The sequence below is a fragment of the Plecotus auritus genome (assembly GCF_963455305.1).
Source record: "Plecotus auritus genome assembly, chromosome: 5".
In the NCBI taxonomy this organism is placed as follows: Eukaryota; Metazoa; Chordata; class Mammalia; order Chiroptera; family Vespertilionidae; genus Plecotus; species Plecotus auritus.
This window is the reverse complement of record NC_137776.1, coordinates 83825057-83849212: the sequence shown is the minus strand read 5'-3', so window position 1 is coordinate 83849212 and position 24156 is coordinate 83825057. Positions and strand designations below refer to the sequence as shown.

The window sequence follows — 24156 nt, the reverse complement described above, 5'->3', positions numbered from 1 at the left end:
GGGTGGAAAATTGTGATCCACATTGCCTTGAAATGTGTACTTGACCTAAAACTCTTTTAAAGTTTTAGTCCCAAGGTTCTTTTGGTATTTTTTTTAATTTAAACTCAATTCTCTGTTAAAATTTTGAAAATGCTGGGTTTAGGCTCAGGATTCTACTCCCAGCTGGAATTTCTCTCCAGGGTGCGCTAGGGGAGTACTCCTGGCGGGCTGTGAATATCAGTGGCTTACCTTCCTTCACTTGGTCAGGTGTGGTAACCAAATAAGTGAGTTACAAAGTTAAACTCATGCCAACTTGGGGAGGGGAACATCTGGCGCAATAAATAGAGTATGACCAACTCATCTGAAAACTTTTCCCAAAATCAAGTGAAATATAAATGGGTTGTCTATAGAGTTCCTGTTGTGTCATGAAAAACAGATAGGCAGGTCCAAAAATATGAGTAAAGGGTGAGCTCAGGCTTCATCCTCATATCTCCAGTGGGGTCCTCAATAAAGCTGTGACTCCAACTTTGCTGATGATGGAAGAAGACTCTTCTTGGAACAGAAAGGCCATTTGTGATTTTCTTGGTCAAGAGCAGATGCTTCAGAACTAACAGCAGCATCTCTGCGTTGGGAGTTCTGCCTAGAGTGACACCTGGTTGGTGATGGGAAAACAATCTGGAAGATGGAAATGTCAGAGCCAATGGCATCCTGATGAGAGGAGTGACCTTTGATCCTGAATATTCCTTTTATTTTTGCTTGATTCCTGATCATGATTCGCACCTTGTGCCTTTGCATAAGCCCTAAGTAGATGGCAACTCCTGACAAATTCTCAATGGAAGTGCCTTATTCAAGAGGAAATGGGCCAGTCTTAGGTCTATGACCTTTTGTGCATTAGGTGGAAATGAATTAAAAACAAGACAAAACAAAACAGAAAGCCATAGAGATTTGGGCCTTATAATGAAAATTTGTGCCTATATTTGAAACAAGATACAAGGATACTTTTGCCATCCCTGTTAGCTCCAGCTTGGCCACAATCAGGAAAATCTGCATTTCCCCCCATTTGATTCTTTCAAACTTTTACCCACCATAAAGTTTTACATCTTCCCTGCTGACCAGTTGTTTTTCATTTAACTGTAAAAATCTTTAAAAGCATCTTATTTCAGAGGTGTATATCCTTCTTCCTAGCTTTAAATTTCTTTTTTCTATTGAAGATTACCTGTGTTTCAAAATACCACCTACACTAGCTGTTAACTTTCCTGTGAATATTTTTGCATCACACAACCCCAAACTTATAAATCCTGGTTTGTTTTGAAAATCCAGCACTCAGTGTAATTAGACTGCAGCAAATGTGATGGTGCATGCACCTATTTTAAAGTAGCAAATATCTGTTTACATGGACTTTGAGTAAATCTAATGCACTGGCTCTGTATGTATGTATGAGGCCATCATGACCTCACAGAGGACCGATTTCATGGCTTCTATTGTTCAATAGTGAGTACAGATTTCTCTACTCACTGTTTGATCCTTTCTATGGAGTCTAGTCCTGCTTATGCCTAGGAGCTCACACCTATGGAATTGGGATGTTCCAATTTTTGTGAGCAGTTGTTAATGTTATTGTTCTTCTTAAAAGCTAATTGGCCCTAGTGGAGATAGAGATCATACTACCACTTATTGAATAGTTCCTGTGTTCAAGGCACTGTGGTAGAGGCTGCATATACACAATTTCCTTTACATTCCCCAACTTTATGGAGGTAGATTCTGTTATGCCCAGGAAACTGCATAACAGAATCTACCTCTACTTACTGAGTTTCAGTAAGGTTAAGGAGTTTCTGTAGGGAGAAAAGGGCTTTCTGATTCCAGAACTCGTCCTCTTTTTATTGGAATCATTATCAGGAAGTTTAATCATCTATATTCACTGGCCATAAATGTAGACAGATTTTAAAAGCTCTCAGTATTAAAAGAGATAAAATGAAAATGAAGGAGAAATTCTCCGGACTCACAATTTGCAACTCTTTAAAATGATCACATTAACCATCATAAATGAGGACACACTAGAGTAGTTACAAAAGGGCGAGATAGAACCCAGGGTGGCCGATGGTCTCATATCCCCATACTTCTAACCACAGTCCCTTAGAGAACAGTCACCTGGAGGAATTGGTCCAGGGGGGTGCCTATCAGGATGTGCTTGAGAATGCATGCAGGTCAGTTCAGACTGAGCACTGTGACAAGTGCCACTTGAATTGACAACACCCTTTGGGTATTTTGTGTATTTAAATCACAGAGTTGTAACACACTGACCAAACCCACTTTGTCATTCTTTGTTATGAGGAATGCTGAACCCTCTGAGAAGATGCCATATTAGATGATACTTCCTGTTTGGAAATTTTTTAGGTTTCTTGAGAAATGAAAGTAAGGCTTGGGACACTAACAAAAGTAGAAAAAAATTGCACCGTTGTTTTCTATTGACCTTTCTATACGCTTCCATGGGTCAGCTTCAGGTACCATCTTTTTCTCCATGTCCTGACGGAAGCTAAGTGTATATACAATGACATTTTTCACTTTGATACAATTGATCTATTTTCCAGCCTGAAGAGAACTGGGAAATTACTTTTTATTTAAATATAAGTTGAAACCCTTTGGGAAACTAAAAGGATTCAAGAAAGAGAGAGAAATGGCTGTTTCCAAGTCAACAGGAGAAAGGAAGAGTCTTTTTGGTTTTCAAATTCATTGTTAGGGAAAATGTTTCCTTCCCCATCAGACTTCCACGTTTCCTTCCCCATCAGACTTCCACGTTTCCTTCTTTAAAATAGACTACTCATACTTGTGTAGGCTTACTTTTCTGCCTGCTTGTTAAAATGTGAAACATACCAACAGTGGTTTCAAACTTTCATGAGTAAACTGTCATTGTGTGCCTTTTATTAGCCCGTATTGAGAACCCTCTGTTGCAGGAGCTCCTTCCCATTTCTGAGCCTTTTGCTGGTAAGAATATGCTAATGGGCTATGCTGACCTTGTCCTCAGGAACCAGCAGCACAATTCCACAGGACAAACATCCCCCACCCATAATGTAGTCCTCTGGTAGCGTTCTGTCATCCAATCTGATGGGGTTTTGAGTTCACACATAGGACCTCATCATACACTGACACCTGCTCATTTTAGGACCTCATCATACACCGACACCTGCTCATCTTTTCCTTCTAAAAAAGACCAAATTAGTTCTGTCTTTTAAATTCATCTTTTAAAATTTATATTTATCTTTTAAAAAAACTCAAAATAGCCCATTATAAAAATTATACAACCTGCTTTAGTCTTCAAAATAACTCTCAGGGCACGGAAGGCAGACAGACTTGGCAGACCTGGGTATGCATGCGGACTTTTCTAAGGTGCAGTTTTATTGTATTTAGGATGGAAATGCTATGAAGTAGCTGGAAATCAGTATTTCTCAATGTGCAATCCCTAGACCAGCAGTTGCACCTGGGAACTAGTCAGAAATGCAATGTCTCAGGCCCCACTGCAGATGCACTGAAACCAGAAACTTTGGGGGTGGGGGCCAGACACCTGTGTATTAACAGGCCTCCATGTGATTCTGATATACACCCAAGTTTGAGAACCACTGCTGTAGAGATGAGCCGTGACCAATACAGAGGGCTTGCCTGCCACCTTTTAGAAGCTCAAGGAATAACAACTCTTCTCTTTCTGTTATTATGCCCATTACACAGAAGAAGAAAGTTAAGCACAGAGCCGAGTGGTGACAAAGCTGGAAAGCATACCCAGACCTTGCTAGCAGAATGGCAGGGGTGCCCACTTCTCCACCCTGCACTCTCTGTGGGACAGCAGAGACAGTTCTATAAACCTGGCTAAAGCACCGAAAGTGTAGGTGGAGACTCGGTTCTTCTGGACGTAACACAGCGGAACTAATGCCCCCCCCACCCCCCCTGTCCCTGCTGGGCTGGGGTTTAAGATGTGGTCTTTCTCTGGAGGAGAACTACTTTAGAAATTCCAAAACCACAAATTATGATCTGCTTAGAATTGCTCAGTTTTAGAAGTGGAAGTCGTTTCATAGATGATCCACTTCGGTTTTCAGAGCTCAGTAGATCTCCCTCCTGGGAGCATATTAGAATCTCTCCGAGGGCTCGTAAGTCATGCTAAATTGGTCTAGAATTCAGTTGGTTAAAAGCTCCTTAGGTAGCATTGCCAGCTAAAACACAGGACACCGGGTAAACTTGGACACCTAGGTAAATATTAAATAATAATTTCGTTGCTTATCTGAAATTCTAATTTGACTAGATGTTCTGTGTTTTTATTTGTTAAATATGGCAACCCCATTAGAGGATTCTGAGGTCTATGTAGGGCTGAGAAACCTCTTATAAGATTACCACTGAAATCTATACCATACCACAGTGACCTGGGAGGCAGGGCACCATCTGTGCCCACCAAACCTGCTTTATTTACATTACAAACATTTTGTATTTTGTTCTGTTTTACATTTTGAGTCTCCGTAATATTTTGCTTGCAAAAGAAAGTTTTTCTTATGACTAAAAAAGGTTTGTAAACCTCTGATGTAATGTCTTTTTTCAGTTGAAAAATCTTAAGACCCAGAGAAGATGGTTTTAGCTAAGATCTCATTGCTAATCAATTACAAAACCAACCTGTTCCATCAGCGGCTGAAGGACCCCTTTCCTCTTTCTTTCCTTCGAGCTATGATTCAGGAATAAGAGGTGCTATGACTATATTTTAAAAGTGCGGGCAAACATGGAGGAAGTCCCTACAGTTGTGGCAGACGCTGTGCTGGGGGCTGGACACAGGGATTCCGATGCATTTCTGTTCTCAAGGAGCTGGTACAGAGAGAGAAACACACATAGTGTACATCTCCAGGAAAAATGCCGCCTTGCCTATGGCTGTTCCCTCCACAATTTGACTACATTCAATGAACCTTTCTTTTATCCCAAAGATAAAAATGGTGAGGTTCCAGGAAAACACTGGTTTTCCCAGAGGCGACTGGAGGCAACTTGGAATCTAACCTAAATTTCCATTTTGGAATTTAAAGGGATGAAGAATGTATGATGACAAATGATATGGGGAAGGCTGTACTTTGTGCTGTGGTGTGAGTCACAATGGCTACATCTGTCTGATCTCTTGACAAATGACCTGGAATATTCTCCAATTAAGTAAACTGCATAGATTTAACAGTGGCAGGGAATAAGACAAGTGTCATTCCATTTGAGGAAATGCATTTACTCCCATCCGGATCCAGATGAGGGTGGGTAATCATGGACAGTGTCTCTGTGCCACACACAAACGAAACGCAGAGAGGCCCGGGATGGACTAGAGTGGTCCACTCTCCAAGGCCCTCCCAGTCAGTGTCAATCCATAGCCTTGTGATGGGCAGTGAGGAAAGACAGCTGCTCCTTTAGATGCCAAGAACCCAGAAATTAAAAGAAGCTCCAGCTCCTTCTCTCCCCTTTCAGGTGATGGGGAAACATTTTAAGTGATGTTGGCCTTAGAGAAAGAGGTGGAGGAGTGAGACTAACAAGCCATAAACAGGTCAATCTTGAGGTCGAGAGAGTTCCAGAGATACAATTATCTTTCCCTAAGAGTCTGGACTGAATCCAAACAGTCCCCAAGGCTCACACAACGTGGGGAAGTTGTCGTCTGTTCGCACCATTTACAGAACAGTTATTGACTTCTAAGTCTTGGTACTTTCTGTTTTTTGTCATCATATCTTCCTAACACCATCACCACTAAGGGAACTGTACCCCCATGCCCTTAAGTTTATTATGGAGGTTACCTTCAGCTGTGATTCCCAAGCCTCCCCCTCATGCCCTCCCAGGGTCACTATGGTTCTGAGAACCTCAGGGCAGAAATCTCTGAGTTACAGAGGGATTTCTAGGATTTATAAACTAAGTCTGTTACCATTTGAGGGTAAAAGGTACATAATTGGCAGATTTCCCACAAATTTGTGAAAAATGTTTAAATAATTGACATAGCCCCATAAAAATGTATATAATTATCAGAATTGACAGAAGATAAAATAAAAAGCCTGAAAAGTTTTATATTAATAAAATTGAAGCAGTCAATTTCACAAAGAAAACACCAGGCCCATACATTTTCAGGTCATTCTAACTTAGACAACTTCTCAAAAAGGACAGAAAAAAAAGGACATAGTCCCAACGCATTTTGTAAGACCAGTATTACTTTGACAGCAAAGTACAAGAAAGTACAAAATAAAGAAAGCACAAGAAAATAACACTGGGTCATTTCAACCCACTTAATGAAATGGGTTAATGGTAATAAATAATTAAATGGTTTAATAGATATAGGTGTAGGAATCTTAAGCAAAATATTAGCTAAATCAATTTACCAATATATACAAAATATACTAAGTCATAGCTAAATTAAGTTTTTCCCAAGGATCTAAGTCTGGTTTAATTTTTAAAATATATAATTATATTTTACTTCATTTCTAGATTAAGGTAAAACCATATAATCATCCCAGTAGATGTATATACACTTTTTGATAAAAATTCAACATGAATACATAAATCAATTTTTTAGTTAAGTAGGATATATAGAGAATGTCTCTAACCTGCTAAAATTAATCTACTGAAAACAAATAAAAATGTTACAACAAGCAGCAGCATCCTAAATGGAGAAACACTGGCAGTGTCCCTTTTAAAAACTAGCAACAAGACAAGAATGTCTTTCATTACCACTTCAAGTCAACATTGATTGGAGACTTTTTTTTAGACTCATATATTCATTTCATAGTATTCCATAATACTTTGCCCTTAAATGTAACTTGAAAAACAGGTGTTTTTAGACCCAAATCCATTATCAAGGTGTTTTTTTTTTTTTTTTTTTTTTTTAAGAATGCTCAGTAGCACTGCATATTTTAGAAATCAATTCAAAGAAAGAAGAAAAAGGAAAAACATAATTTGACATAGTGGGTTGTACATCCAGGAGTATTATCCAAGCTAAATATCATCTCACTCTGGGGCAAGGAATTAAACTCATTTTGCTTTTTCTTCTTTAACAAACGCAGAACTTAAAGAGCTATTTTAGCCCATAATTTTGTTCATCTTATGATCCAACTGGTATTATACTGAATAACATTTGTAATTTAACTGTATAATGTGTGTGAACTTCGCACCCCAAGGAGAACTAAAAGAGACATTTTATAGCACTGAAGTGATAAATTTTTAAAAACTTTTTTACATTTTTCCCCACTTTTGATAAAGGTCCCAGAAATTCTACTGCATTATGCTTTGCTCTGAAAACGCACCTGAGTTTTTGTGAAGAGAACGACTTATTTCAGGACCAATGCCTTTCAATCATTTAACAAATATTCACTAGGTGCCTCCGCGGTGGGTGCCCAGCACTGTTCTAGGCACTGGTGACACACGGGTGAATAAAACTTTCAGTCCTGATGTTGCTTATTCTTCCAGAAACATGTGAGTGTTGCTCATGATAAAGAGGACAGAGGTGAATCTGGGAGTGTGTAGGATAAGGATCCCCTATCCCACTGTGCACTTTCCTTTTTCTCCCAGAAAACCTTCCATTACTACACTTTAGGTACAAAAAGAGAAACCTTCCTGATTCCTGTCACTGCTCTCCACCAGAGCTACACCTCATTGAGCCTTTCTTTTTTATTTTTTTTTAAAATATATTTTATTGATATTTCAGAGAGGAAGGGAGAGGGATAGAGAGCCAGAAACATCGATCAGCTGCCTCCTGCACACCTCCCACTGAGGATGTGCCTGCAACCAAGGTACATGCCCTTGACCGGAATCGAACCCGGGACCTTTCAGTCTGCAGGCCGACACTCTATCCACTGAGCCAAACCGGTTTTGGCGAGCCTTTCTTGGTAAATTAATTAATAATAGCAGCATTGAAAGGGTACCTTTCAAAAAGGCATGTTGCACACACTGTCTCATTTAAATCCTGCAATTAGGTGTTGTTATTGTCATTTGATGGATGGGAAGCTGGACTCAGAGGAGTTCAGAGATTCCACACATTATGGATATTAATTCAAGGTTTTCTGACTCTGAAGCCTTCATAAATATTTCCCAGTATATCTGGTTGACCTGTTCATTCAAACATTCATGCATTCATTCTCTCGTTCACTATCTCAGCAAATGCTGAGTTACATATCAAAGAGAATTTTGGACTTCGTGTTGTTCTCCTGAGTGTATGCTGAGGATAGTCTATCCATAATCCATCAATACCATATTCTCCCTAGCTCTGTAATACTGTGCAACCCATATGGTGGACAGATCTTTCTTTCCTCTTCTTCTTTCAGTTATTTTTTTTTTAACAATTAGAGTTCTTTTACATGGAATAACCTGATTTGTAATGTGGTGAACCCCTAATTTCCTACCAATGGGGAGTCCAAGCAGAGGTTGAATAAGAATAGGAGGCATTCATTCATTCATTCATTATTCAAATGAACATTGAGTGACAGGAATTCTGAGACTGTGACACCAACCAAATAAACAAAAATCCCTGTCCTTTGGGAGCTTACTTTGAAAGGAAAGGTAGATAAGACCACTTCTAAGTTCTCTTCCAATGCAAAAGCTTTAGTTTCTTAGAAGTGGGGAGAAGAGGCAGAAAGAGAGGCAAGTTGTTTGTTGTTTTTGAACAAAGGCCGTAGGACAGACTCAAGTTTAAGGGCAGATTCTGGGAGCAGTGACTGCAGATCTAGGCCTGTTCCCATCTGTGTTCTGTGCTGGTTCTCTGTTCACCTCTCAAATGCACTGGACACACAGATCACAACCACTGCCAGTTGGCACTGTCTTTATATTATAAATCACTCCTCAAACCATATGACCTTCTGTTCTGCTAACTGTCTGAGGGGGAACATGGGCAGTCACCGCAAGTCACTGCTCTCTGCTGAACCGCTTTATTTCCCAGCTCACCCTAGGAGAAACTCCCTTCTCTTATGTCCACTCAACATGATTGTTCAAGGCTCATCCCAGAAGCTGCTGACTTCCTGATTACTTTATTCCTTTTGCTGGGGACCCTATTGATGCTCAGTCTCAGAGTCACAGATCATTCATTTACCCGGCTCTTCAACACACATGCAGTAAGTCCTTGCTATGCGCTAGAGATTCAATATAAGAGGTCACAATTCTTGCCATTAAAAACCAAAATCAAGCAGGGAAGGCCACGAGGATAATGCCAATTTGGTGGTCATGGTAAGACTAGGAAGTATGGTATCACAGAGCAAGGACATAAGCCCACATCTAGAGATCTGACTTTGAAATGATCTCGTCCATTTGAAATGGGAGAGTAAGTCTTCATTTGGCCATTATGTAAAGTCACAGAGAAGGAGTTATGAGAGGGGATAAGCAGGCACTGATAGGGGACTTTGAAATGATCTTGTTCATTTGAAATAGGAGAATAAGTCTTCATTTGGCCATTATGTAAAGTCATAGAGAAGGAGTTATGAGAGGGGATAAGCAGGCACTGATAGGGTGGGGGTCTCTGTACCATACTTTTGGGAACTTATTTATATGCTGCTGGTAGTGTAAAATGCTTTTAAAATGTCCAATTTCTTCTCATGACAAATAGCCTGTAAGCCCTCTGTGGGCAGGACCATGTCTCATGTTTCCTCTCTATTTCCCCCAGCACTTAGTGATGATTCATGATGAATCTGCAACAAAAAGTGACTGAGCATTCTCCTAGCCATAGCGAAAGGGGAGGTGTCACTATGCCTGAATGGCCTGGGAGTCTAACTTTCTTTTCTTGCCCATCTTCAGGCCTGCAATACAAGTCCTCCCAAACCAGTCAGTGATAGGATAGCACAGTCCACGAATCACCCAGACGCCCTTGGAAACAAAGGCGTTCCTGTACGTGGGCATGGCTCCCGTAATCATTTTTTCCTTAATTAGACCTGATGGCGAAATGAGTGACAGCAAACTCCAGAATGTGGAGATAAAAGACTCAGGCTAGGCGGTTAAATCATTGTCATGGATGAAACCGGGATCTTCTCATTTTACCCAGTTACCAAATTGTCTCCTTCACAGCTGTTCATCAAAACAAACAAACAAAAACTGATTGATCTTCCATTTGCTAAATTAGCTCTTTAAAATAAAACTGACTTGGAACAACTGGATAGTCAAATTAAATAAAAAGTTGCATCCATATATGAAGACAAAAATTCAAACTGTATGGGTACTAGAGGAAGCATGGGATGGGTTTATTTGTTTTATTTTTATAACATTTTGTTATAACTTTGGGGAAGGGCTTGTCATAAAACAAAAGACTGATGACTTTGACCACATGAAAATAAAATCTTCTACCCTGTAAAAACATCATAAATGACATCAAAAGCAAATGAAAAACTGGGAACAACATTTACAATTTGTATAAAAAACGAAGAAATACTCTCCCTAACTTTTAAAAAGCTCTTAGAAATTGAGATGAAAGAGACTAACAACCCAATAAAAAACTGCGTAAAGGTCACTAGCAGATGATTCACAGAGATAGAAACACAAATGACATTTAAATAGATTTAAACAACCTCACTCTTAATAAGAGAAATCAAATTCAAGCCACACTGGAAAGTCATTTCTTCTATGGAAAACTGGCAGAACACAAAAGTGTGACCTTAAATTTGTTGGTGAGCCTTTGAGGGAGCCAGACATGTCAATCACTGCAGGTGGATGTGAAAAGAGTACAATTCCTCCAAAAATACATAAGTTTTCTGACTAATACTCCAGACTCTGGGACTCTGTTCCTTAGAGGACTAGTCACGTTAAGAATGCACAGCCACACGATGTCGCTGTGAAAAGAGCAGGGAAGACTGTTACCTAGTGACATGGGATGATCCCAGGATCTACTGGTAGATGGAAGAAAATAAAACAAGCTGCGGAACACTGTATATGTTGTGCTTACTCTTGTCTATGAAATATTTATTGGCATTCATTTAGTTTTCACAAGGATGAACCAGAAACCAACAAAAATGGTTAACCTATATGGGGGTAAAGATGCAGAGTCAGGAGAGAGACTTCTGTGATCCAAACAATAAAATCAAAATTTTAAATGATACCTGAAAAAAAATCCGAGAATCTCCTCAAATGGTATAGACCAGTGGTCGGCAAACTCATTAGTCAACAGAGCAGCAAACTGTGGCTCGAGAGCCGCATGTGGATCACGAGCCACAGTTTGCTGACCACTGGTATAGACTGAATGCTGAAGCATAAAGCTTGACATCCAAGTCACTATAGCATTTGTTCAAGTGGTAGAACGTTAGGCCTGGGGGGATCTGGAAGATGTCCAGCTTGACCCAGGCCGGAAGGAGAGAAGGAATGCACTTGCTGGAGATCACTAATAAGTCATGGCCAAGAACACACATGCTTACTTCAAGTTGGGTATCTGAGTCCTTGTGCACATCGCAAGGGTTTCCTGGGCCATGGAACAATGTTGGCATGGCTTTGAGCCTTCCCTGAAAAGTTTGACCCTTTAGCCTTTCCTTTCATGGAATCATCACCAAACTCAGGAAGCTACCTGGAGGTTGCTGCTGGTGGTGGTGGTGGCAGGGGAGGAGGGAAATCCCAGGATGAAAAAGGTCAAAGTGACATGATATAGCTAAGGATGGGCCAAACAAACCAAGATACAAGGGGACAGAAGTTTTAAAAAGTAAAAAAGATGAGGGTGGAAGAAGTACTCTTCATAATGCTTCTGGGGGCTCACAAACAGAGAAGCAAGCTAATTGGGGGAGCTGGGAGCCAACCACTAACTTCTCTGCACAGGGTTGAGAGCCCGCTTGGCCAATACCATGGGAAGGATGTGGTCTTCTTTTCTAATTAAAGTCCTTAAAGGGTGGGCTGATTTATTCATTTATAATAAAATTTCTGGTCAAATTAAAAATGGAACTTTTCCCCAGATGACCTACCCTCACCATATTTCTGGTTCCCATATAATTGAATCTGAAAATGATGCTGAGTGATAGCTTGGGATAGTGCTACTTGTTGTGAAAACAAATAATAGGCAAGGAGAACACTGTTAGGCTTGTTTCAGGAAAATTTAAATCAGTTCTTTCTTACCTCCACTACATTTTAACAGCAGATAAAGATAATATGGTAAGTCCCTTAGTGAAATTGTATAACCCTGGCTAATTTATGAGGAAGGTGTACCTTCCTGGGGCTTTAGCTTCACCATATTTTGGACCCCAGTTTGCAAGTCCTCTGTGCTCCCCTCCCCTCTTCTAATATCCTCAACCCCAAATTCCAGGAATTGTTCTCTCTCTCAGCCAATTTACCATAATACTTCTCATATTTATTTGGCACGGTGCAAGCTGCAAGCCTTATCACATCTGTCATATCTGAGTACTCCACAAGAGGAAGGCAGTGTGGGCACTGGGTGGCCGAGGGAACTTACTCTCAGAAAGGCTAACATTATTCATCTGGGATCTCAAAGCCTGTTCTCAGAGCCAGCGCAAGACTCAGGCGTCCTAACTCCCAATGATGGGCATGCCGACCACATCTAGCCAAATGGCCATGGCTTTTGGGTTCCAGGTCCTAAGAGGTATGGGGAGAGCAGGCAGTTTTATGATTCACTGCAGGATGCTGGACGTTTTTCTTAACAAAACTCCTGGGTTAGAAAGAAACCTGTTTTTTCTTTCTTTCTTTTTTTTTTTTCCTGAGCACATTTGCTTGGTTGTACAGTATATGTGTCTGTTTCTAGGTTTTTGGCTGGCTGGGGAGAGGCAGTTGGAATGGGAGAATATTGGAAATGGTCTCTTTATTCTTGAAATCTGAGAACAAAGCACTCTAATGAATTTCCTCTAACACTGCAAAGATATGCACCTGGTATTCTCATGTTGCTCACTTTAATTACTTCTAAGTCTAGAACCCCAAGCCCTTTCTTCCCTGCACCTACCCACTTCTCCAACACAGCTCCTTCTGCCAACCCAGCATTCTTAGTTCTGAGACTGACGTTAATCTTCTAGGCTTAGCCATTCGGTGGGAAGAGTCGGCAAGGGACCCTTTCCAAATGTCACTGTGCTTTTTAGCCAAACATGCAACTCTAAGGTCCCCAAGGAAACCCAAACCCTGTTTAATATGTTTTTCCTTCATGTTTGACCTAATTGCACTTCACCTGCTTCACTGGAGCAGAGTGAGAGCGAACTGTCCTTGGGTTTCTTACAAACCTGTGAAGGATTCCCACCTCCTCGAGGCCCAGGTTCTCCAAGAGACAGAAATTAAATACTAATGACTTAATGTGCAGCAGCCTCAAGTACTCTGTGCTGTGTCACCACTTCAGACCCCCTAGCACTGGACAAAGGCACCGTAACAAGATGCCAGGACAAGTGTGAAAGGCCAGACAGGAGCATGAGCTTCCCTTTCAAAGCCCCTCAGGGACGAGCATCCTAACCATCCAAGGAGGTGCCTGGCCAGGCCTGCTGGGAGTGGCATTGGCTGCTATCACAATTTGTCACAATATTGACAGCTTGTCCCTCTCATTGGACATTTCTGATGCCTAACGGTCAATCTCTTGGCTTCTTAGGGCACTACTGACATTCTGTGTAGGAGAACTTTGTTATTGGGGCTCCCCTGTGATTATAGGGTGCTTAGCAGCATCTCTGGGCTCTACACACCCATTACAGTTCTCCCCCACCCCAACATGTCTTCAGCCACTGCCAAATGTCCCCTGGGGACACAGTCCCCCTGTTTGAGAGCCATGGGGCTGGATGATCCAGTGTGAGTACTGGAGGTATTCCTTGGATTATGGGTGACCTCTACCAAAAGCCACCCTCCAATAGGCTGTGGGGTGCCTGGGAGGCTTGCCAAGTTACACTTCCTTCTGCTGCCCCTGCCTGAGGCCGAGGGACATACACATTTTCACAAATGAAATGTCATCTAATTCATTGCTCACGTGTTTAGCTTTAGACCCCTTGCCTAGCTTCCCTTCAGCCCTGGCAGCCACAGACTGCTCATTTGCACAGCACTATATCATCTGCTCCCCCATGTGCCAAGCAACAACCAGAGGCTTGTTTTTGACTTTGAAATTCTACTTTGCAAATTCCTGCTTAAATGTTTCCTGCTCCAACACATTTGAACTGGAGGTGGGTAGCTCTGGGGGTGCTGAGATAATGATGGGGGGAGAGAGGGAGAATGTCCATAAAGAGTAACAAACTCCAGGGGGGCTCTCTTTCCTCCAAAATGTCTCATTAGGTCCCAGACTTGGCCTTCTGCTCTCTGCACCCTGCAGTCCAATTTAATTGAGAGACGGCTTCACCACGCACACTGCTCTTTCGACAGGAGGGTAAACTCGTTCTGTCCATCCTGACATTTGCTTTCTTAAGGGCCTCACAATATGCAGCTTAAATAATTGAATGCAGGTCGCTTCACAGCTTCCCTTTTCAAGGCTGTCTGAAGCACAGCAGGTTCTTGGTGATGGTTAGCTTCTGACCACGTGATTTTAGAAGCTAATAAGATTTTTTGTTTTGATTTTATTTCGTTTTGTTTTGTAATTATCATGACACTTTTCCCAACTAAACCCCCAACCTCAGCCTAGTTAACATCTAGCTGAACATGTGAGAGGGCTGTGGGTTTTCTGACGGTGGACAAATCGTGACAGACAGAAATTTGAGACCCTGGTTCCGGTACATGTCATGGTCAGTACTTTCCATTTGTCACCCAGCAAAGTGTAATGCTAGGAGACGAATCCCATGTGTTTTATTGCATGTGTCCATACTCATCGAGCTGGGATGAGCTTGTCAGAAATAAAGCAAATCTTTAAAAGGACCTAGTAAGAGAGAAGTTCCAGGAAGGCTTCTGGAACTGGGAGTGACACAAATTCTCACCTGTAGTGTCCATTTTAAACAACAGGCTTCTCTGGAGGAACTGGGAGTGATTCTAATTACTATGGATTTAGTTGAACCCAATGCTGATTTTGCACATCATGGAGAGTTGTCATCTTTAAGTCATGTGTCAGATGAATACTTTAAAATACATGCAACTTGGTGTGAATTCTCCATAATACAGAAAATCTGATTGCTCTATTAATAGCCAAACTTGGCCTTGGGAAGGCAGGGTGGCCGAGTTTTTAACATTAAAAATTCATCATCTCTGCATAATTAGTTGTGAATCTCTAAACGTTCAAGCTGAGGAGTTAGCCAGGAACTGGAGCTGTTATCCTTCAGCGTCCCTCTTAATATTGTTCCACAGTCATCATTTCCTTGTGTTTTTCTAATTACTGCAAAACCAATTGCTTTTTAACTCACCTGTCCCGGCTCTTTGTAATTTGTTGAATGTAATCACCTTCAAATGAAGAGAATGTACTCCTTGTTCAGGAAATTGGGGCCTGATTAGATGAGCATCATCAGGGGGCCCAGTTTGCTTGGCTTGCTTAGCCTGATTGATGCATTTTGAGGGCGGGGCTTAAGGAGGGAGGGGTTGCTGTTGAAAGTGAGCTCTGCAGTGCAGTGATCTGTAGACTCCAGTGGGCTTTAATTTGAAGAAAATTTATAAAACGAACAAGAATTAGGAATTCTGGTTCCTCGCTCTGTGGAGCCAATGGCATGGCCTTCGACAGTAGAATGCACCTGTTGAGGTTCTAGAGCAGCTCCTCTCACACAGGTGCTTCAAGCCTGTGTGTCTGTGTGCGAAGCACCCAGAGAGCAGAGCAATGTCACTGACCTGCCCCAACCCCCAGCACCCTCTACTGGCCTGGACACAGCGTGAGAGATGAAGAAACCAAAACAGACTAACCTAATCAACTCTCCTCTTTGCTTTTATTGTTTTTGCCAATCTTGTTTATCAACTAACCCATTCAATTTGGAGAAGTTCAGAGATCAAGTATCAGAAGAGCACAGGTTCTGAGCCTCTGTTTCTTTCAGATCTCAAGGGTGTAATGCATTTTCACCAATAAGAGTGACTCTGTGACAAAAATTCCCAAATTGGGGCAGAGATGATGAAAACCAAGCTGGGAGCATGGGGCCATTTACAAGAAACAAAAGAAGATTCTGATATGTCTTCAACAACCCCCATGAAAAATCATCAAAGAGTAAGCTAAAATTCAGCTTTCTTGAGAAAAATTGAAAACAAAACAAAACAAATGGATTCTCTGCTTTCTCTAGCATAGTCCTCAGAGAAGGAGGAATGTCCTCATTCAGTTTCTCTCTGTAGCCACTGCTCTGGATCCTTCTGTCTTTGGACAAAGAAAGGCCCAAATGGATGGTGGATGTGCACAAGGAGCTGATCAAGGCCTTACACAGTCTTGTGAGTTAGATGCATTTTTATTCAGCATTTATGAAATTTATTAAACACCTCTGATGTGCCAGATCTTGCGCTAAGTGCAGAATATGAATAAGAAGCAACCTTGGCATGAATGAGAGAGCTGAAATGCAAAGAAATAAGTATTATCTCAAGTGCTGAGTAACAGAATTAAAGATAGTGTTTTACAGAAGAGACAAGAAAAGTAATTGGCTGTCGCTGATGTAGGAGTATCTGGGAAGATTTCTTGGAGGAGGTAAAGTCTGACCAAATCTTACAGAGTAAGTAGAAGTTACATGAAGGTTAGAGAAGAAGGGTGTTGGTCTGAAAGCCATTCTAAGAAGCAAGACCACAACAGCAAAGGCATGGAGATTCCTGCAGCATCAGGTGCTCAGGACAGAGAGTTTTGATGATGCATAAAGTAAAGGCGGGAGATGGAAAAGATGAGGTCAGAAGGGCTTTGTGAACCTTGCAAGAGGAGGAGATTGGATCCTGTCTGTGAATCATGGAGGTCCTTGAAGAGTTTTAAGCAAAGGGACTGATGGGACTCCGCACTTTGGTGCAGTATGGATGGGACTGGATGGGACTGGCAGCGGGTTGACTGGAGCCAGGGAAAAAGGAGGACATGCTTGATGTAGCCCGATGAAGGCACCATGGTAGAGGAGCTAGAGAGGGGGCAGATTTGAGAAGCATCTGGGAGGGCAGCCAGCAGGACTTGGGACACCTAGAATTTGCAGGAAGAGTCTAGGAACACTCACAGCTTCACAGCTGTACAGTTGTCCCTCAGTATCCACGGGATTGGTTCCAGGACCCCCACAGATACTAAAGCGCACAGATGCTCAAGTCCCTTAGATAAAAAAGCAGAGAAGAGTGCATACAGTCGGTCCTCCGCATCGCAGGCTTCTGCTGGAAAATGGTGTTTTTGATCTGCAGTTGGTTGAATCTGCAGATGCATAACCTATGGATAAAGAGGACTGGAGGGATGGCTGTATTCCTAAAGGGATGGCGAGAACACAGTTAAGGCAAAACCTAAGAAGCAGAGATTCTAGAGAGAAAAGGAGAGGTTTCAGATTGGGTTTCTGCTCAAGAGGTACCTGGCACGGTCAGTGATGGTGGTGAGCAGCCTGGCAGATGAATCGGAGGCTTGGGGAGAAGTCTGGACTAACGATTATGTTACTTTTTATCACCAGGTCCCGCAGGGTTAGCGGGGGTGAGGTTCCTCCCCCGCCCTCCATTCTGAGATGGGCACTCACTGCTGCCATTCCCTGCATCCTGCCCCTGGTTCCCTCTGTCCCACTCTCTCCATCTCTATCCCTTGCTCATGCCTTCTCTGAGGCCCCACCTGCAGGAAAGGGGCAGGGATATTTGTATGGCCAGCCTGGCAAGTTATTGTGGGTAGCTCTGTGGAAACAAAGCCACAAAATTACTCCTGTCTGCAACCTCACCCGCTGGGCCACCAACCCAGCTCCTAAATCCTGCTCCCACTGCTGACTCTGAGCTAACAACCTGGACTTTTAATGCATATTTCAAAGTCAAGCTAAAGAAACCAACCTTGAAAGAAAAGATGTATATTTACTTTAGTGTTTTATGAGCCCGGAGGCAGGGTTTTGGAAAGCAGGTTGTTGTTTTTTTGTTTTGTTTTTTTTGCCACATTTGGTGTGATTCAGGGAAGCAAATGAGCACAAGACACCAGGGATTGAGGGGTAGCAGGGCACTCTGTCTTACTGGGAGGCCCCAGGCATGCTCTGAGGCAGGGTGCGTGGCTAGTGCCCGAGCAGCCAACGGGGAGCAGGGTGACAAGGTGCGGTCCCCGGGTGTGCATTTCCTAGAAGGATAGATGGCCATTGTCAGTGCCCTCCTGTCACTGAGGGAAATTTCAGGGAGCCAGGGAGGGAGCGCATGTTTGAGAAAGAGCAACTATCTTGGAGAGCATCCAGCAAGACTTCAAGATCCACCGGCAAATTCCATTCTGCAGGTTGGGACCTCTATTACAAAACCTTGTTACTTAAAGAGGGAATGGGGCCGGGCAATCTCACATTCACAGGCGCATGGGGAGAGAGCAGCAGAGCCGCGACCTGCAGGGAAGAAAATCTCTCCTGCACACCCAGGCACGACTCCAGCCACTGTTTTTCTCCTAATTGTTTCTGTTTTCTTTCCAGATCACCTTTGCCAATACCTAAAAAGTCAATGGTGCTGCATGCACCTTAAATGCCTCTTCCTGGGATTTGTCAGAAGCCAGCAGGTGCCCACAGCCAGGCCAGCTGTCTGAGAAGGTTCTCCTTCCTGGCAGCCTGGCATCAAGCAGGGCTGAGAAGTGCTCGGCTGGGTCGGGGGCACTGTGTGCAGATGACAGAACTCTGGTAACAGGTCCACTTTTATAATTTTATTTTTTAAAATATATTTTTATTGATTTCAGAGAGGAAGGGAGAGGGAGAGAGGAACATCAATGATGAGAGAGAATAATTGACCGGTTGCCTCCTTCACACACCCCACCAGGGATTGAGCCTGCAACCTGGGCATGTGTCCTGACCAGGAATCGAACCTCCTGGTACAGAGGTTGACGCTCAACCACTGAACCATGGCAGTCTGGCTACAGGTCCACTTTTAAAGGCAGAGGGAGGGACCTGCTTGCTGGTTGTGCAGCTTTCAGGGTTTCTCTGCCTATACCTCAACGTCTTATCCCAAGGAGCACCATCTGCCCAGGCACTAAAGCAATAGAATGAAAGAAGGGATTTGCTCACAAAGGATAAGCAAAGTGAGTAGAGGGAGGAAACAGCTCAGGCCCAGGCTATCTTCATTTTCAGAAGACAGGGAGTGTGGGGGAGTTCACTGTTCACCAGGATCTATAGCCAACACCTCATATTCATTCCTATTGCTTTGCACAGGGGTCTGAACAAAGCCATGGTAAAACAGGAACCCTGAAGTAAGTGTGCGCATATTCTGGGTCTCCCTCGTTCAGAGTCAGACAGTTTGGCTTATCTTGTTTCCTTTTTCAAAATGTGTTCAAATTGCCTTTAGACCATCCCTCCCTTCCCCTCTCTTCCTTCTCCCCACTCCCCACTGGAGCCCCGCTGCCAAGGGAGAAACAGGGCCACCGGATGGAAGGTTGTTTCTCTTCTAGTAACAACCATGTGTGAATTATGAATCCTCTCTCACGTCTTTCTTCACCTGGACCCTCTGGTACCACAGTCCCTGCTCTCTTCCTCCCTTACTGCCTGTTCCTGCTCTGTCTTCTTTGCTGGTTCTTTCTTCCCACCCTGACCTCTAACTCTAGGAGGAGGACATGATCTCTTCATCAACACTCCCTCCCCTCCTGCTCCCATCTGGACCCAAGATCTTAAATGACACCTACGTGGCTGACACTCAATTTTACGTTTTCAGGCCGGGCCTGACCTGCCGAACTCCAGACACACAGCCCACCGTCTGCTCAACACCTCCAATTGCTTGCCCAGCCCCTCAAACTCAGTGCATCCAAAGTTAACCACAACCTGCCTCCCAGCCCCAACCTCAGCCTCTCCCTTTCAGGCAGCAGAGCCCTCCCTCCCAGGACCCAAACCCTGGAGCCATCGCGGACTGTGCTTTGCCTTCCACCCCACCTACAGCCAATCAGTGAATGGGGTTGTATTTTCAATTAGATCTGGAATCAGACCATCTCACTCCTTGTGTGGTACAAGTGGTGTGTGGCTATTCATATTTAAATTCAAGTTAATTAAAAAATAAATAAAACAGAGCAAAAAGGCAAGGCTCAAGAGAGAACTCTTAGAAAAATTACAGCAAAAGTTACATTTAAAAATTCAGTTCCTTACTCATAGCAGCCACATTTAGGTGCTTATGGGCCACCTGGCTGGTGGCTGGGCACTGCCATCACTGAGGAGGGCTCTCTTAGTCAGGGCTGCTCAGCCCCTCATTGTGACCACCTAGCCCAGCCGCTGACAGCTCTTGCCTGGATAATGTAATAGCCTCTTAGTGGATCTTGCTTCTTCAGGTTTTACAACACAACAGCCAGAGTCATCCTTTTATAACATGGCTCTTAGAGTTGTCCAAAGGCCCCACATGTGTCTCTCAGAAAGGAAGTCCTCGGGCTGGCGATCAAGGCCTTCCCCGCTCCGGCCCCTTGGCCTGTCTGACCTCTCTTAGCCTTGCAGGTTGCTCTCTACCACAGCTGTACTGCTGCCTGTTGCTCCCTCTGAAGGCTTCTGCCCAGGCTGTGCCCTCTGCCCAGAATGCTCCTCCCCGAAATCCTTCTGGGTCCTCTCTCTCCCCCTTCACCTCTACGGGAACATCACCTCCTCAGTGAGGTTGCTGGGACTGCTCCACTTTAACACTGCCCCTCTAGTGCCCCTCCCAGCGTCCTGCTCTCCCATACCACATTGCTTTCCTTTTTTTGTCCATAGCCCTTATTTCCTTTCATCACACTGGATGCATTTTTTAGTATCTGACAGGGGTCTTTGTCCAGTTACTCACACTGGAGGTCAGGCCTAACTGAGTGGTGTTTTAGAGTTGGAATGGGCCCTGGACATCATTTTTGGATGGAGCAGTTGGGGGTCAGGGAGGGCGTGTTACTGGACTCACGATAGGTTCCAGGGAAGAGCTTGGACTAGGGGCTAGCCTGGCCCTAGGCATCTTCACGGGGCAGGCCTCATGACAATGAACTCCCCTTCCGTTTTATCTGTCACAACCAGAGAGACACTGACAAACCACAAAAAGCTAATGGGGACACAACCAAACTCTAATGCCAGCGATGGTTGCCACTTTCTTCCTGGTAAGCCCTGGCAGGATGCAGCCTGGCCCTACCTCTTGAGGGCTGGCAGAGAGTGAGGAGCAGAGTAGAGGCCCCAGGTAATGGCTAGTCACACACGCCATTCCTACCCCGACACATCACAAACACCAAGGCTCTTGGGAAACTGGAAACATGCGTGGTTGCTAGATTACATTTTCCCCTAAAGTAACATCAGTCTTGTTTAAGACAAAAGTCATGGTTTTATCATGTCATCGCTAAATTAGTATTGGAGAAAAAAGTTGATTAATGCAAAAAGAATGCTGCTTTAGTGCATCATTAAAATACTAGAGGCCCGGTGCACAGAATTCATGCACTCGGGAGGGGGTCCCTCAGCCTGGCCTGCGCCCTCTCGCAGTCTGGGAGCCCTCAGAGGATGTCCAACTGACAGGTTAGGCCCAGGGAGTGGGCCTAAGCCATCAGTCAGACATCCTTAGCACTGCTGTGGAGGCGGGAGAGGCTCCTGCCACCGCTGCTGCACTTGCCAGACATAAGCCTGGTTCAGAGCTTCTGGCTGAGTGGTGCATCCCCTGTGGGAGCACACTGACCACCAGGGGACAGCTCCTGCATTGAGCGTTTGCCCCCTGGTGATCAGTGCGCATCACAGTGACCGGTCGTTTCGCCGTTTGACCAATTTGCATATTGGCCTTTTATTATATAGGATTCCTGACAATCCAGATTAGATTAGAAGAAAGGCAGAACCCAGACCACATTTTGTGTTGGGGCGCATCTGTCCTTCTGTGTGTACGAAAATGCCATCTGAACATACATATTTTTAAGTGCCTTGGGATGATGACTTTTCTGCTGCCAATTCTGCTTCCAACAGGAATGGTGTGAGGGAGTTTCACGCTCATAAAGAGACCTGCTCTCAGTGGCGTGGCTGCAGGTCCAGCCTGCGATTCTATCCAGGCTCACTGGGTGATTGGACTGGCCAAACTATGTGATTAAGAACAAACTTATCTTTATAGCCATTCCTTCATTACCGAGATAACTCAATTGGAGACTTTTTGGGAAATGCCAGATTTGGAAATAAAATCCTTACTGCACTGCAATGTCATGAAGATTATACCAGAAAACAAACTGATGTTCGCAAACACTCTTCTGTACGTGCCAGAAAATTAGATCTCAGGAGAGATGAGCTGAGAAGTGAAATCTCGGGGCGGGGAGGAGGCAGAGCACAGGGAAAGCACTCCAGTGGCTTCCCAGACAGAGAAGCCCCAGTGTCCGCGTGCTCGCCTGTGTTACCTGGGGTGGCGCTCTTCACTGCTTTCACTAACTTGCCCCTTCCAGCTCCCAAACCATTATTTCCATAGCCCGGTCACTGTCACTATCACTGCCACCGTTGGCAGAGTATGAGCACTTTCTGGGTCGCTTGTCCTAAATGAGTAACATGAGACTGTTAAGATGACTCACATAAATCCAGCCATTGACAGCTGGATTTCCTGTGAGGAAACCCTGTGAGGATGTGAAACAGTTCACACTTGGCTATTGCTGGTGCACAGAATGCCGTTCCCAATGCCCCTGTCCCCAGGAGCGACTGGGCTTGCCAATCTGTCAATCACCGGAGCTATAGTCAGGCCTGTGCTAACGAAGCCTCTGACCACACAGCACTGTCCCAGGCGGCCGCAAGTCCCTGCATCACCTGCTCTGCATTTGGTACACTTCTTTATGGGTCCTCTTTTCTAAAGTGCCTGTTAGAGTCGCTGTTCCAAACCTAATGGCTTATTATTTAACTGATCTCGTTACAGGCTTTCAAGTATCAGAGGGTATGAAAAAAATCAACCTTGGGAGCAAAAGAATAAATGTTTGCACAATTTAGAATATTTCTCCGAGCCTCTGAAAGGACAGGAGCCTTTAGGAAAGCACACAATTGCTGACCCTGTATAACCCTCAGAGGTACTGACAGAGGTCAGGCTCAGGGACCCAGTCTCCCCCTTGCTCACACGCACACACAGCCTGGACCAGCAGGTGTCACGGTGCTGTGATTAGCACGTTCAGGAACTGTGGAGGGGTGGGTACTGTATGAACATTTCTCCTCTGTGCACACAAGCAGAATACTGGGTCTAGGACTGCAGCCCCCAGCGGGGACTCAGGGTGTTGGGCCTCCGCCCTGTCAGAGCCCATGCTTCCCCATCTTCCAGGCACATGTATGGGGCGGGTCTCCAAAGTCCGTCTGGGAGTGTCACTTGTTTGGAAATTATAAAAACACGTTTTAGGATGTGAGCTCTTTCAGCCGCGGTTGTAAATTCAAACACTTATTCCTCCCTTTATTCCCTTATTCATTCACTCATTCATCTACCCACATAACAGATGCTTATTGAGTAGCTACCCTGTGCCAAGCCATGTGCTAGGTTCTGGGGGTACAGAGCTCAGTACAGAGATTTCAATAGCAAGAATAATGTCTATTAAGGATGACAAGTCTACAGATTATAGTTCTAGGGGGGCCTCATGGCTCACGTTCCCAAAGGACCCCAGGAACACTTTCTGGGTATGGAGAGATGCATGTTTTCACCCTTCTATTCAATAAGCACTAATGGAACCAGGTGCTGTGCTGGGAGCTGGAAATACAAAGCTAACTCTTGCTTCAAACTTTCCCTCCCTGGCAGTCAATGAACCAGAGTTCTGAGTTCCAAGTCGTGGTGGTGACTCTTAGAAGACGGGCAGGATTTCCAATGGGCAGAGCCTGTGAGAGATGAGGAGGAAGGGGACACCCGAGAGGTATGTGTTTGGGGGATAGGAATGTTGGGTGAGGAGTGCCTGCCAGCACATGTGGCGGGGGGCACACTGAATAATTTTCTCTTTCTTGGAATTGTCCAAACCACTTTGCCACTATTACCCCCTTTTGTTGCTAAACTACTTCCCCATCCAACTCTGGGTCTCTTTTAGGGTTTTAATGTGGGACTTGGAGAGCCAAGGCAATAGAGCAGGAAGGGCCAGGAGGTCTGGTAGTTGGTCCTTATGTCCTTCCTCCCACCCTTCCCTGCTGGGTGCCACCAAAGACCCTGAAGTGGGCCAGCCCCAGAGCAAGCTGAGAAATAGTGGGCAGGTTGGATGTGGTCCAGGTAATTAGCTGAAACTGGTAAATGGGAGGGGCTATAGACCGGAATACCAAGTACCCAGAGGGAGGCTCGAGGAGTCCCTGAGCCGTGAGCCCCTCCCTAGGCCTCTGTGTGCCATCTCAG

General features: G+C 44.2%; 1 protein-coding gene across 2 annotated transcripts in view; it reads right to left on the bottom strand.

Annotated features, from left to right (window-relative positions):
• The window catches only part of NCKAP5 (NCK associated protein 5), a gene marked incomplete at its 3' end in the record, with an annotated part of 888017 nt that overhangs the window by 33127 nt on the left and 830734 nt on the right, over positions 1-24156 (bottom strand). The window contains exon 17 of one of the 2 annotated variants that reach the window (XM_080669007.1): positions 22247-22351. The exons of the other annotated variant lie outside the window; for it this stretch is intronic. Coding sequence (XP_080525133.1) covers positions 22247-22351 — 105 coding nt within the window. Of the gene's footprint in view, positions 1-22246; positions 22352-24156 lie in introns of those variants that run through there. 2 annotated transcript variants of the gene reach the window in all.